Genomic DNA, 13,687 nt, shown 5'->3' with positions numbered 1-13,687 from the left:
CTTTATCCTCAGTTTTGCTCCTTAGTTTTTTCCAAAAATGAGATAGTTTTCATTTCCACCAATAACTTTACTGATTTGGTTATTTCTAGTATATCGGTTATCTCCCATGTGGTATAATACTGATTGTTCTCAATGTCTCGATTTGATCTCTATCAACTTCAACTGGTCTACCCGACCATGGAGCATCGTCCAAAGAGAATACTCCAGCATGAGACTTCACAAACCACTTTTGACATGTATGATCAATTATAGCTCCTTCTCCATACACTGCATGGATCTTTTCTTGCATTTCAAATGAATTTCTACTTTTCTTGAAATAACAAAGAATATGCCAAAATGTTGTATATTTTCTTCTAGCTTCAAAATTAAAATGACTACCATAAATTCATCAATTTTGAGAAGTTTTTTTTAAAAATGTATGCTGATATGACAGCTGCCACAACACCATCTAATAAAATTGTTTCAAATGAAGTTAAAGACAACTAAGTGCTACTAGAGCTATTTTACAGAAAAAACCAAACCAACTTTTTGACAAACCCAATACGTTCCCTGCCACTAATAGTTAGTAGCTTTTGCAGTTATTACTGTCATGGTATTGAAGTACTTGTATTCAAGTAAAACTATTTACTTAATAATGGCCCCAAAGTACTACAGAGGGATGCTGGCAATTTCGATATGCCAAACAGAAGCCTTAAAGTGCTTCCTTCAAGTGAAAAAGTGAAAGTTCTTGATTTAATTAAGAAAGAAAAATGCTGAGGTTGCAAAGATCTACAATATGAATGATTGTCTAGCTATGAAAAGTATGAAAAGAAATTCATACTAATTTTGCTGTCATACTTCAAACTGCAAAAATTATGGCTACAGTGTATAATAAGTGCTTAATAAGATGGAAAAGGCATTAAATTTGTGGGTGGAAGACATGAACAGAAAACCTGTTCTGATCTATGGATCATATTTCTATGGCAACGTGTTGTACCAGAAAGCACTGAGCCTATATGTAGACTTCAGCAAGTGATCCTCTGAAAATAACCACATTTACATAACTTTTATTACAGTACATTTTTATAATTATTTTATTACTAGTAATTGTAGTTAACTTCTTGTCCATGATTTATAAGTTAACTTTATTTGTCATGCATGTATAAGAAAAACCATGGTATTTATAGGGTTTAATGCTACCTGAGATTTAGGCACTCACTGCAGTTTGTGGAATGTATCCCCTTCAGATAAGGGATGACTACTGTATATAGGACTTTGAAAATCCACAAAACAAGATTAATATGGGTTATCCATAGAGCTGGAAACGTTGCATTGATTCTTCTTTGTAATAAATGTGCTTCGGCTTGTATTACTACAATATGCAGATTATGATATTTCTGCAATACTATGTAGAATTTAAGGCTAGCCTATAGCCTATAGCCTATAAACAGGACTTTCGAACAGTGTTAAAACAAATAAATTTCCAAGTTGTACCACTTACTAGCTACATTACATAATCATTAAATCCCTCAAAGTGTTAGTTTCTTTATGAAGTGGGTCTGATACCATTTACCTTTCTGGATCATTTTGATACTAGAAGAAACACAAAGAAAGTACTGAGATAAACTAACTGTACAGTAAGTCCTCAACATTGTGAATAGGTTCTGCAACTTAAGTGAAATGTCGTGTGACAAAACCAACTTTACCATTAATAAAAGTTAAGTTCCTATGGCATCTCATCAACTTAGTAATTAAATAACATTGTTCAAGGACTTGCTGTACTAGATAAAGTGTAATCATTATGAAACTTCTCCCTTATTTAATGTCCAAGAACAATTGTTCTTCTACAAAAATACAATTTTATTAACAGTGATTAGCATTCTAAGCCAGGCCATAAAAGTCTATCCAGGCCCATAATTTGGTACATTTGTAGCTATCTTCTTTACTGTTTCTTTCCCCCACAAATCTTAAACACATTTATTGTTTTAAAGATTTAAATAAACTTTGAAAGTGACCTAGGAAATGAATCACCCGTTCATTACATCGTTCTGTTGGAAAGGTATCACACAAAGCTCCCACCATTTACCTTAAAAACCAATCTATATCAGTAAATCTCTGGGTCTGCCCTGATTATCCTGGAGTTCTCTTTTTGAAAATAAAATTGGAAGGTATTGGCAGGGAGAAGAAGGAGGAGGGGAAACAAAAAACCCAATCTATCTTTTCATCAATATAATGCTATGTATTTCCTAAATGTTCCACCAGAGGGACCTCTTAACTTTTCATAAAGCAAAAGAAGCTTTAAATCTCAAAAAAGCTTTAAATCTCAAAAATAAAGAAATATGATGCTCAAGAAATTAGAGAGTTAGAAAAAGAGGGGAGTTCCAGCCAAGAGACAGGTGTAGGTAGAAACCCTTCACTTCCTCACACAGCCAAAAGGAGGATAACAACCAATCTAAAATCAGTAAACAACCAGAAGTGCCACAAAATCAAACTGCATGGAACTCCATCAACCAAGAAAGTACAGAAAAAGTCAACTGGAACAACCAGACTGCAGGTGTGCTGAGATAAAGAAACATGGCCCAAATAAAAGAACAGAGCAAAACTTCAGAAAGAGAACTAAGCGAGGAGGAAACAGCCAACCTAGCTGATGGAGAATTTAAAGCCCTGGTAATCGAAATGCTCACAGAACTGATTAAGCTTGGCTGAAAAATGAAAAAACAAATAAAAATATCCAAAGTGAAATAAAACAAAATATTCAGGGAACCAACACTGACAGGAAGAAAACAGGACTCAAAGCAACAATTTGGAACAAAAAGAAGAAATAAATATCCAACTGGAACAGAAGGAAGAAACAAGAATTGAAAAAAGTAAAGAGACTTAGGAACCTCTGGGACAACCTGAAACGTTCCAATAGCTGAATTATAGAGGTGCCAGAAGGAGAACAAAAGAAACTGAATAATGAAGGAAAACCTCCCCAATCTGGCAAAGGAAATAGACTTCCAGGAAGTCCAGGAAACTAAGAGAATCCCAAAGAAGTTGGACCCAAAGAGGAACACACCAAGGCACATCATCATTAAGTTACCCAAGATTAAAGAAAAAGAGAGAATTCTAAAAGCAGCAAGAGAAAAGGAGTTCCCATAAGACTGTCAGCTGGCTTCTGAAAAGAAACCTTGCGGGCAAGAGGGGGCTGGAAAGAAGTATTCCAAGTCATGAAAGGCAAGGACCTACACCCAAGATTACTCTATCCAGCAAAGCTTTCATTTAGAATGAAAGGACATTCTAAATAAAGTGCTTCCCAGATAAGGTTAAGTTAAAGAAGTTCACCATCACCACACCATTATTAAATGAAATGTTAAAGGGACTTATCTAAGAAAAAGATAGAAAATATGAACAGTGAAAGGACAGCAAACTCACAGCTATCAACAAATGAACCTAAAAGAAAAGAAAAACAATGAAAACAAAAACTACGCAAACAACTAGAACAGGAACAGAATCAGAAATGGACATCACATGGAGGGATTTCAGTGGGGAAGGGGAAGGGAGGAGTGGGGGGGAAAGGTACAGGGAAGAAGAAGCATAACTGGTAGGCATAAAATAGATGGGGAGAGATAAAAAATGATATAGAAAACAGACAACTCAAAAAAAAGAATTTAATGTACAACCCATTGATAGGAACTAAGTGGGGGGAATACTGGAGGGTTGGAGTGTGCAGGGTGGAAGAAGGGGAAAAGGGGGGAAATTTGGAAAATTGTAATAGCATGATCAATAAAATATACTTTAAAAAGAGGGATTAGATTATTTAAATTAACTGTTACATTTATTCAAATTCCTCTGAGGGAGAAAGTGAGAAAAATAAAAACAATGTATAGAACAAATTCAAGAAAATAAAATTTTACTGAGGCTTACTACTCACTCATTTTACTCCATTAAACATTTACTAATACTGTGCTTATAATGCACAATAAGTTGGGAGAAAATTAGCTTATACTTATAGGAGTTCTACACATTCTTCAGTTTATTTACTCCTGAATGAATACAGTAACCTAACTGTGTTGCTGGTGAAAAACCACAGGACAAATACATGCATTTGAAAAACTGAAAATGGTCTACAGCCATACCAACCTGAACTTGCCCGATGTTGTATGAAAAACTTAAAATGGGATTCCCAAGAAAATATATCTAAACATACAAGGATAACACCATTTCTAAATAATTTCATTTAACTGAGAAATGAAACTGATCCATCCAAAATGGTCTATCAATATATACATGAGAAATTCAACCGAATCTAAATAAATAAATAAATAAATAAATAAATAAATAAACCTAATCAGAAACATAAAATAATTCCAGGGGAAAGATGAAAATGTTTTAAGACTGAAGTTCCTTAGTATGAATTTGTTCTTAAAATTCAATACAAGCAGTTCTAACTCAACTCATGCATGGGTGCTTTCAGTAATTCCTTTGCTGCCTGTCTTAGAACTCTCTTATCCCCCCTACTGCTGCCTGGCTTCACTCTGACTTGTTTTAACCCTGGTTCTGGGTCCTCTCTTCTTTACCGCATCCCACTGCTGACTCATAGCTGCAATCTAATGATTGGGAGAGAGGAAAGAAAAGAAGTTAGTCAACTTTCCACATTAACCCTTTCTTCTTCCTCAGCTCCAGCTTTACTGGATCAAGCCGTATCCTGTCCCCAAGCCCTGGGTCCCATCCCTTTAGCCCTGGGTCCCATCCCTTCAAATATAGTACTCAGTAGATTTTAAGGGTTACTGAAATGTTTATGAATCTTATTGCAGGAATTTACTACCAACACATATCTGTGCTATTACTAAAAAGATGTAACTTGAAAAAAAAGAAAGAGCAGGAAGAAAGCAATGGTTAGGATAAGTTTTTCCTACTGCTAGAAGTGAAAACACTTCCAAATAACTCATAAGATATCAGTTGCTTGCTTTGTATTCCTACATGCTATGCCCTCTTCTTGGAATATTTCATTCTATGTCCCCTTTAGCCTACTCCACTTAATCCCTTCTTTGCCCCCAGCTCCAAAATCCATCTTGTAATTCTTCTAAACCCTAAGACGGAACCTCATAATCATACTCCTTATTTAAGATCCTTTTGGATACTGATTCTTTAGCTATCCATTTTAGCTATTATACTGTCATCTAGATCAAAACTGAAAATGAAGACAAGAATAAGGCTGAAGCAAATTCGGCAGCATCTTATTTGAAACTTCTCCAAGCAACAGTGATTTAATTAGTTAGGAAACACATTTAAAAAGTGTGTATTAGGAAGCTACTATACTCATAACGCACTGAGCTAAATACTTCAGAACATCCACTTAAGTCTCCAGCAACTCTGACAGGTATTACTGATTTCTACCTTCACACTGAGAAATGGGTACAGAGAAGGGAAGGGACTTTATCAAGACACACAACTTCTAAGTGACAGTGCTACAATCTGAATCCACATCTAATCTCTATCATATTATACTGTCTTAACATCTGTTGGCTAACTACATATAAGTAATTAAATAAATTAAAATGTTTTGGCAAGCATATCAAAAGGGATTGTCAACAAACCTTGATGGAAGCCCTAGAAGTATATTACATTGTAAATTTTTTAAAAGTGGGGATGACATCTGCAAAATGACAGAATAGGAAGTCCCAGGCCCTCCTTCCCTCAGGAGACAAAAATTCAACAACATACAGACCAATTCCCTTTGTAATAAATCCAAAAACCAGTTAAGAGGCTCCTGCACCCAAACAGACCCCCCAAAAACTAGCTGCATAGAACAAGAAGGAAAAGCTACAGCACTCATTCACCAGAGGTGCAGCCAGAAGAAAATTTCCAACTCCTGGATTCCCCTTAAGGACAAAAAGAAGACTGGACCATATATCTAATTTTCAGACTTTTCAGGGTGGGGGGAAGTTCCAGAGTGACTGGTTTCAGTCGTGCCTGAATCTAGGCATTGACAGGTAACGGCACCAAGTTGGGCCCCGCCGAGAACAAAGGCAACTGTCTGAACTAGCACATGCTCACTCACCACTTTCTCTCTCCAGAGCTCAGTATAGAGTGGAAGAAAACCCCAAACTCATGGCTCCCCCCTGAGCAGGGAAAGAGCTTAAGTATGTGTTCCATGCTCCAGTTTCTCAGGGAGCTGCCCAAGGAACTGGTATCTGTAGCATCTGTCTCAGAGTACTGACAAGACCTGACACAGTCTAGATGGGTGGAGGCTGCTGAGAACAACAACAACAAAAAAACCCTGAAAACTTGCTGCTACTCCAGAGGACCTGCAGTACAGCAGACAGACACCAGAGGGAGCAAGAAATCACAAGCTCTGGAAAAACTTGCAAAACCTCTTTCATTGGAAATTTATACCCACAAGACCATGCAACCACAGAAAAGATTTCAGACCCCAGAATCTCTAAGTTCATTGTTGGAGGTTTCCCCATGCACAAAGAATGGAAAATGTGGCTGTTTTCAAATGCATTCGGCTGCAACCCAAAGTAGCAAGGCACACAAAGGAAACAAGGAAATACGGCCAGACTAAACAAACAAAATAAACCCCCAGAAACTGACCCTAAAGAAATTGATTAAAAGAGTATCTAAGAGATATCTGCATCTCTATGTTCACTGTGGTATTATTCACAATAGCCAAGAAGTGGAAAGAACATAAATGTCCGTTAACAGATCGATGGGACAAAGAACATGTGGTACCCACACATACACACACAAAATAAAATAGCAGCCTTAAAAACCAAAAATTCTGTCATATTATAGCACAGATGAACCTTAAGGACATTATGCTAAGTGAAGTTAGCCAGTCACAAAAAGATAAATACTGTATAATTCCATTTATATGAGGTATATATTATAGTCAAACTCATAGAAACACAAAGTGAAATTGTGGTGGCCAGGGATTACAAGGAGGGGGAAATGAATAGCTGTTGTGCAATGGGGACAGAGATTCTGTCAGGCAAGATGAAAAGTTCTAGAGCCCTTAAGTACAATGATGTGCATATACTTTACTATACTGTGCACTTAAAAATGTTTACAGGGTAGACCTCATGGGTTTTTTTTTTTTTGTAACATAATAGACAAAGGCAAAATTGAAATTTATATGACATGACTTATTTGTAATGAACCACGCTAACTTCTAGGGACCAGCATTTCCATATTTAAGTACTTACACCCTTATGGAATCTATATTTATAGAATTGAAGCTCACCAGTATGATTTTCAAAATCCACTTTCTTTTTGGAAATTAGAAGGACACCTGTCCATCTTAACCCTTCCTTTCATCCAGGATTTCTTAAAGATTACTTACAGTAGTTTATAAAATTCATCTGCAAGTTCTTTTAGTACCCTGAGATGAAATTAATCTGGGGCAGAAGTTCTGAAATAAGTGACAATGGTTAGATGCATACTTGTTTTACATGTTACACACCAATCTCAATTTCTCTTTCACCACTGTTGTTGGTTTCCTTTCCAAATTAATGTGCATTCTCTCAAAGAGAGGGTAAGCAAACTAAACAAAAACAATGTTAAGTAATTCTGCTTTTTTTCTATCTGCTCACATTACACCAAACAGCAAGCCCAAGCTTTTAACAGTGCAATTAGTCAAATACATGATATTTTTGATGTAAGTCGTAATGATTTATATAAACTTCAAGAATATGGCTATTAAAATTATAATTTCACTGCTTACTTTTAAATATGCAGCTGCATCTTGGACAGAAAGGGTTCTCTGACTCGCACTGCCACACTCGTGATCTCCTGGAAAGATGAGCATATTATTCATTTTGAAACAGTACTATATTCAATAGAAGAAAAATATTAAGTATAATATTTTATAAATTATAGTTATAGTTATATTTGTAGCAGAGAAATATGAACATACATTTTCTAGGGAAAACTCAAGTAATATAAATAAACAATTACCTTTACATAAACCACAACCATTAAAATGCATTTCAGTCTATATAAGAGCATGCCTTCGTCTTATACTCCCAACTATCCATAGATCATGGCACAGAGAAGGCCCTCCATAGACATATGATTTTCCAAGAGGGAAAATTCATTATGCTAATGTACCTATCACTAAAATTAATAATCTAAATGTTCAAATAAGCTTTAAAACATGTATGTTCAGAATATAACTAAGCCAATCTTTAGCAAGGAGTGTACATGCCTTAAAAATTATTATAACACATCAACAGGGAAATTAGATAGACATTTCTAGCTATGATCTGGTTTATATAGAAAATTACATTTTCCTCTTCTTGTAACTATTTGTAAGAGAATCCAAAACCTTTTTTTTTCAGGCTATCTGTGGTTATTAGGAATCAATTATGTTCACATTGAACTTCAAATTTAAGTTTTTCCTGGCCTGTTTCTTTCAAGTAAATTGTATTTAAGTTAACATAAAAGTATAATAGTTAAAGTAAAGTCCTTGGTAAACACTTCTATCGCTAAAGAAACTACATTCCTGTTTCTAGTTCTCTTCAAGTGGTGAGATTTTAGTGGTTGCAGTTGTAAAAAGAAAAGAAATACCCATTAGATAAACAAGTAACTCTCCAAATTTTATAATGTATCCTCAGAGATTCAGATACCACAGATCTACAGCAGAGGTCAACAAACTACAGTGCACAGACCAAATCTGGCCTATCTCTGGTCTTTATACATCAAGTTTTACTGGAACACAGTCACACTCATTCATTTATGTATTCTCCATGGCTGCTTTCATGCTATAATGGCAGAACCAAGTACTTGCAACAAAGATCGTCTAACCCACAAAGCCTTAAAAAAAATGTACTACCTGGCCCTTTCATAGAAAAAAGTTTGCAGATCCCTGTTCTAGAGGAATCTTTATCTTTAAAAGCACTTCAGATTTTGCTAACCTAGGCTACTTTATAAAACAATGGTATAGAAGCTTATGGTAGTACAATGTCTGGAATTCCTGGCTAAAGTCTACTTAACTTTTTTCTGTAATGCTATAGCATATCAAAAAAATGTTATTAGCTTTCAGTGTAGAAATATGACAGTTTATCAGTCAATGTAAAGAAGGCTTTCAGTGATATGCAGAGAATTATGAGCCTAAAAAACTAAGCAGAATTAAGGATCCAAACTGAAAAAACAATGACTGGTGAGAGGATGGGGAACTGTCAGGATCATAAATGCCTCTACGTGATCGGAGAAGTTCCACATTTATCTACAAGGCTTCTAAAAAATTTGATTTCTACAGAAAAATCTGCTACATCAAAAGTTTGAATGACTAAATTTTCTTTTCTTGTAACTGTTTATAAGAAGAAAATACAAAGCTTCTTCTTTAGAATTATGTGTAATAAGAATAAAAATGTTAACTACACAATCACTTAAAGAAAACCTGAATTTTTATATTTAATCTAGGATTTTGGTTAATTCATCACTTACCCAATTAAACTGATACTTAAGCTTTCAGAATTTTGTTACTATTAATTAATGCAGAAAAGAAATCTGACTTTGGAATTATAGTATACACATACATATTTCATCTAGTATACATTGTAAGCAGAAGAAAAGACCCTGATTAAATATATTTACAAGAATAAAAATCCACTCTGTATAGGTAATAACTTTACAGGTAATAACTTTACCTGTATAAGTAAAAAACTTTAGATAAAGAAAAATATTTCACAAACAGAACACTGAACTTGAGAAAAACTATTTCTACTGCTACAACATGCAAATTAATTTTCCAAACATTTTTAGTGACTATGATTGTTTAAATTACCTGCAAGCTGTGCCAAACGATCATGAAGCTTGTACAAAGTGTTCATTATAAGATTTCTTTCACTTTCCTAAAATTTAAAAAAATTAGTATAAAATATCTAACTCCAAAAGAAACATACATACCAAATAACAATCTTGCTCAATAAAACATAAGTAAATTTAAAATCATAGAAGCTACACAATCTAAAGGACAAATTCATATTAAAGGCCAAATTCATATTTAAACAATGGCTACCACATTTTAAAGAAATCTAAACCTAAAAATCTAAATTATCACTTTAAATATTTCATTTTTGGATAACATATGCCTTTGAATTTAACATACCCAAGATATTATCATTTCAACATGTAATCAATATAAAAATTGATATTTTATTTTCTTTTAAATATATTTTTATTGTATTCTCATTATCATTTAGTCCCTGTATATCCCCTCCTCCCAGCAATCACCACACTGTTGTCCATTAGTCTTTTTTCCTTTTTACTCAGTCCCTCCACCCCCACCTTAGCTGTCATCCTGTTCTCTATCTTGCTTATTAGTTTGTTCATTAAATTCCACATAAGAGTGAAATCATATGGTATTTGTCTTTCTCTGACTGGCTTATTTCACTTAGCATGATGTCCCCAAGGTCCATACATACTGCTGCAAAGGGTAAAATTTTCTTCTTTTTATGACCAAGTAATATATATTCCATTGTGCAAATGTCCCATAGTTGTTTTATGCACTCATCTACTGATGGACACTTGGGCTGTTTCTATTACTTGGTGACTGTAAATAATGCTGCAATGAACATAGGAGTGCTTATGTTCTTTCAAATTAGAGTTTTGGGTTCCTTTGGATATATCCCCAGAAGTGGGATCTCTGACTGAAAAGGCAGATCCATTTTTTATTTTTTGAGGTGTCTCTGTACTGCTTTCCACAGTGGCTGCACCTGTCTGTGTTCCCACCAACAATGTACTAGGATTCCTTTTCTCCACATCCTCACCGACACTTCTTGTTTGTTGATTTATTGATGACAGCCATTCTGACAGGTGTGAGATGATATCTCATTGGTGGCTGCAATCCACATTTCTGATGATTAGTGACAGTAAGCATCCTTTCGTGTCTATTGGCCACGTATATGTCCACTTTGGAGAAGTATCTATTCAGGCCCTTTGCCCATTTTTTAATTGCACTGTTTGTTTTCTGGTGTTGGGTTTTGTAAGTATTTTATAAATTTTGTATATTAACCCCTTATCGGATGTATTGGTGAACACATTCTCCCATTCTGTGGGCTGTCTTTTTATTTTGTTGATGATTTCCTTTGCTGTACGAAAACATTTAAATTTGATGAGGATGATCAAAAAATTAGCACTAAGGTTAGTGCTAAAAGAGGTCTCATATACAACCAATTTCCCCAATCACCAAAGAATGCTCCCATATCTTCCCCTGCCCCATACAATTGCATGCTCACATATATTGTTTTTATGACACTGTTTTCTTCCAGGCTGCCTTTAGGTTTTGTTTAATCTGACTCAACCAGAAAATAAGGGAATTAAGTATTGACAATTTGATTGACCCTCAACCTCTACTAGGTTCCCAAAGTGGCCCTGTATAAATTTATGAACCATTAAAGTAAAACAAGCATTTAATGAGTATCTACTAAGAGTTAAGACTGTTCTCAGCAACGTGAGACCTAATGAACAAGGTAGCTTCTGTCCTCTAAAAACATAGTAAGGGTTATAGTACAGTTGCAAACAAAATATAATGTAAATACAGAAGACAGAAGGGAGATTTGATTATGAAAGAGAGGATATTTGAGTTGAGCTTCGCAGGAAGAATAAAATTGACTAGCATTCCAAGCAGAAGAAACAGCATGGACAAAAGCATGAAGGCATAAAATCATTGCTTTATGTCTTACATAATCAGTACCTATTTTGACTTAGTAACCTACTGGAAAAGCAGTCTGGAATGAAGAGCTAGAGAGCCCTAGATACCAATACAAAGAGTTGGACTTCATTCTGAAAGGCAAGGACCAAAGTAAAACAGACTCATGCATCAGGACTACTACTCTGACCATATAAAAGAAATACAGAGAATGCACTACTGAAATGTCTATGTACCTGGCCAACTAGTTTAAAGCAATGAGACCCCCAACTTAGGAGCAATTACAATGAAGAGAGACCAATATAAACAATGGGGAAGGGTAGGTTAGGAGAGGGTGTAGTAATAGCTTATCATACTATTTGAAATAAATTCATGACTCATGAGGGGGCTGTGTTTTTATTATTTCCTTTCTTCCTGAAGTGTCTAACAAAAGAGGATTACTTGGAAGAATATGACCAAGAGCAAATTTAGACCAGATATAAAAAGCTGGGAAAGGAATTATATGCCATGAACATGCAACCTCATCATTTATTTTCATGCTATACGTTCAGAGACAGAAGAAAAGTTTGGACACTACAAGTGGCATGCTTTTTGTCAATGCAGCTTTAACAAATGCCACTCTTTAGTGAAAACTTATCAAGGGCTCCATGATCCTACTATCAGAGTCCTTGGTTTTATGTGAGATGGTTGACAGAGACAACTAATCTTCCTTCAGCTGACCACTTGCCTTTCCATCCCTCTGCTTTCCCCACCCTCAACTTTATCTCAACCAGATTCTGAATCAAGCCAGTCTTTATCTTTACATTAGCTTAAAAATCCAAACCACAAAAAAAATCAGACATCAAAAAATAACTGCAGGGGCTGAAATCCAGGATTCTGAAAACTATGCATTTGTGATACATTAAACCACAAAATTGTTGTTAATAAATGTTCATTATAATACATGAGAAGGAACTCCAATGATAGTGTAGCTTGTGAACCTGTTACATAAAACTAAGGTAAGTCTGATCAGGCTGAGATTAAAGTAGCTGAAAGTTTGTAGTCTGTTTCCTCCCTTACCTGGAAAAGTGACTGATTTCCTTTTTGTTTCATATATCCTGATCAAATCTATCCCCACTCCCCTTTTGAAAATAAAACTAAATACAAAAATCTGATACTTGCCCCCTCCTATGTGATTACATCTATTATGATGTAATTATACTATTCACACTGCACTAGACAACGAGAATAACAAAACATAATCAGATATAACTGGAGCTCATACTGGATAACATATATACTATTACATTCACATACCAAGAATTTAAGCAAAAAGCTCAACTGTAATATTTTTCAAGAATTATTTTTTCAAATGACTTATTCAAAATAAATGTTTCTATACAATAAGAATTTTAAGTGCCATCCAAATGATCAAATAAGTTACAATGTAAAACTACGTTATCAACGTGAACAAATCAATTTTGAGAGACTTTGGTTCAATTATGTTTAGCACCAGTATGTTAAATTAAATCTGAAAAGTATGCAAATCAAATATTAAAGCTACTTTCTTTATAAAAAACATACTGGCTAACAGTTTCACTGTAGTCTTCTTACATTCTGACGGCTTTTAAGATGGTCTCTCCTAATATTCAGCTTGGATTGTATCTAATTAGTGGCTTCCCTAATCACCCTGAAAACAAGTTGAAGATCTACCCATAGTTAATATTTAAAGTAAGCTTTCATGTAACCCTTGATTAAATGAAAATAATTTTATAATTTCAGATAGCTACCTTCTAATTGTTTGGTAAGGTCCAGATTTTCTTCAAGTAATACCTATTCTCTAAAGTAAAGTTCTTATTTTGGGGAGGAAAAAATGAACTGTAAAATCATTCTACCAAATTTTCTCATATATTGTCACCTTAAAATATTTCCCTTTTCTATCCTCAGCCAATTTTTCTCTTCAAAAATATTTTCAACTGTTTGTCTCATGTATCTGATTAAATCATAATAATGAATTTTAAACACTTAGCATGGTACCTGGCACAGAATAAGTATGTAATATAAGTGAACTACCATCATCTTCATTATAAT

The 13,687-nt window shown here is 34.7% G+C and overlaps 1 protein-coding gene across 1 annotated transcript in view; it reads right to left on the bottom strand.

Annotated features, from left to right (window-relative positions):
* Positions 1 to 13,687, bottom strand: part of LEMD3 (LEM domain containing 3) — a 59,039-nt gene that overhangs the window by 13,799 nt on the left and 31,553 nt on the right. The window contains exons 3-4 of the mRNA XM_037136018.2: positions 9,752 to 9,818; positions 7,688 to 7,755 (exon numbers count right to left, since the gene is read on the bottom strand). Coding sequence (XP_036991913.2) covers positions 7,688 to 7,755; positions 9,752 to 9,818 — 135 coding nt within the window. The remainder of the gene's footprint in view (positions 1 to 7,687; positions 7,756 to 9,751; positions 9,819 to 13,687) is intronic.

Source organism: Artibeus jamaicensis, unplaced genomic scaffold (genome assembly GCF_021234435.1).
Source record: "Artibeus jamaicensis isolate MK-2021 breed Jamaican fruit bat unplaced genomic scaffold, CSHL_Jam_final contig_233, whole genome shotgun sequence".
Classification (NCBI taxonomy): Eukaryota; Metazoa; Chordata; class Mammalia; order Chiroptera; family Phyllostomidae; genus Artibeus; species Artibeus jamaicensis.
The sequence above is the reverse complement of the archived record's forward strand: the minus strand, read 5'-3'. Positions and strand labels throughout refer to the sequence as shown.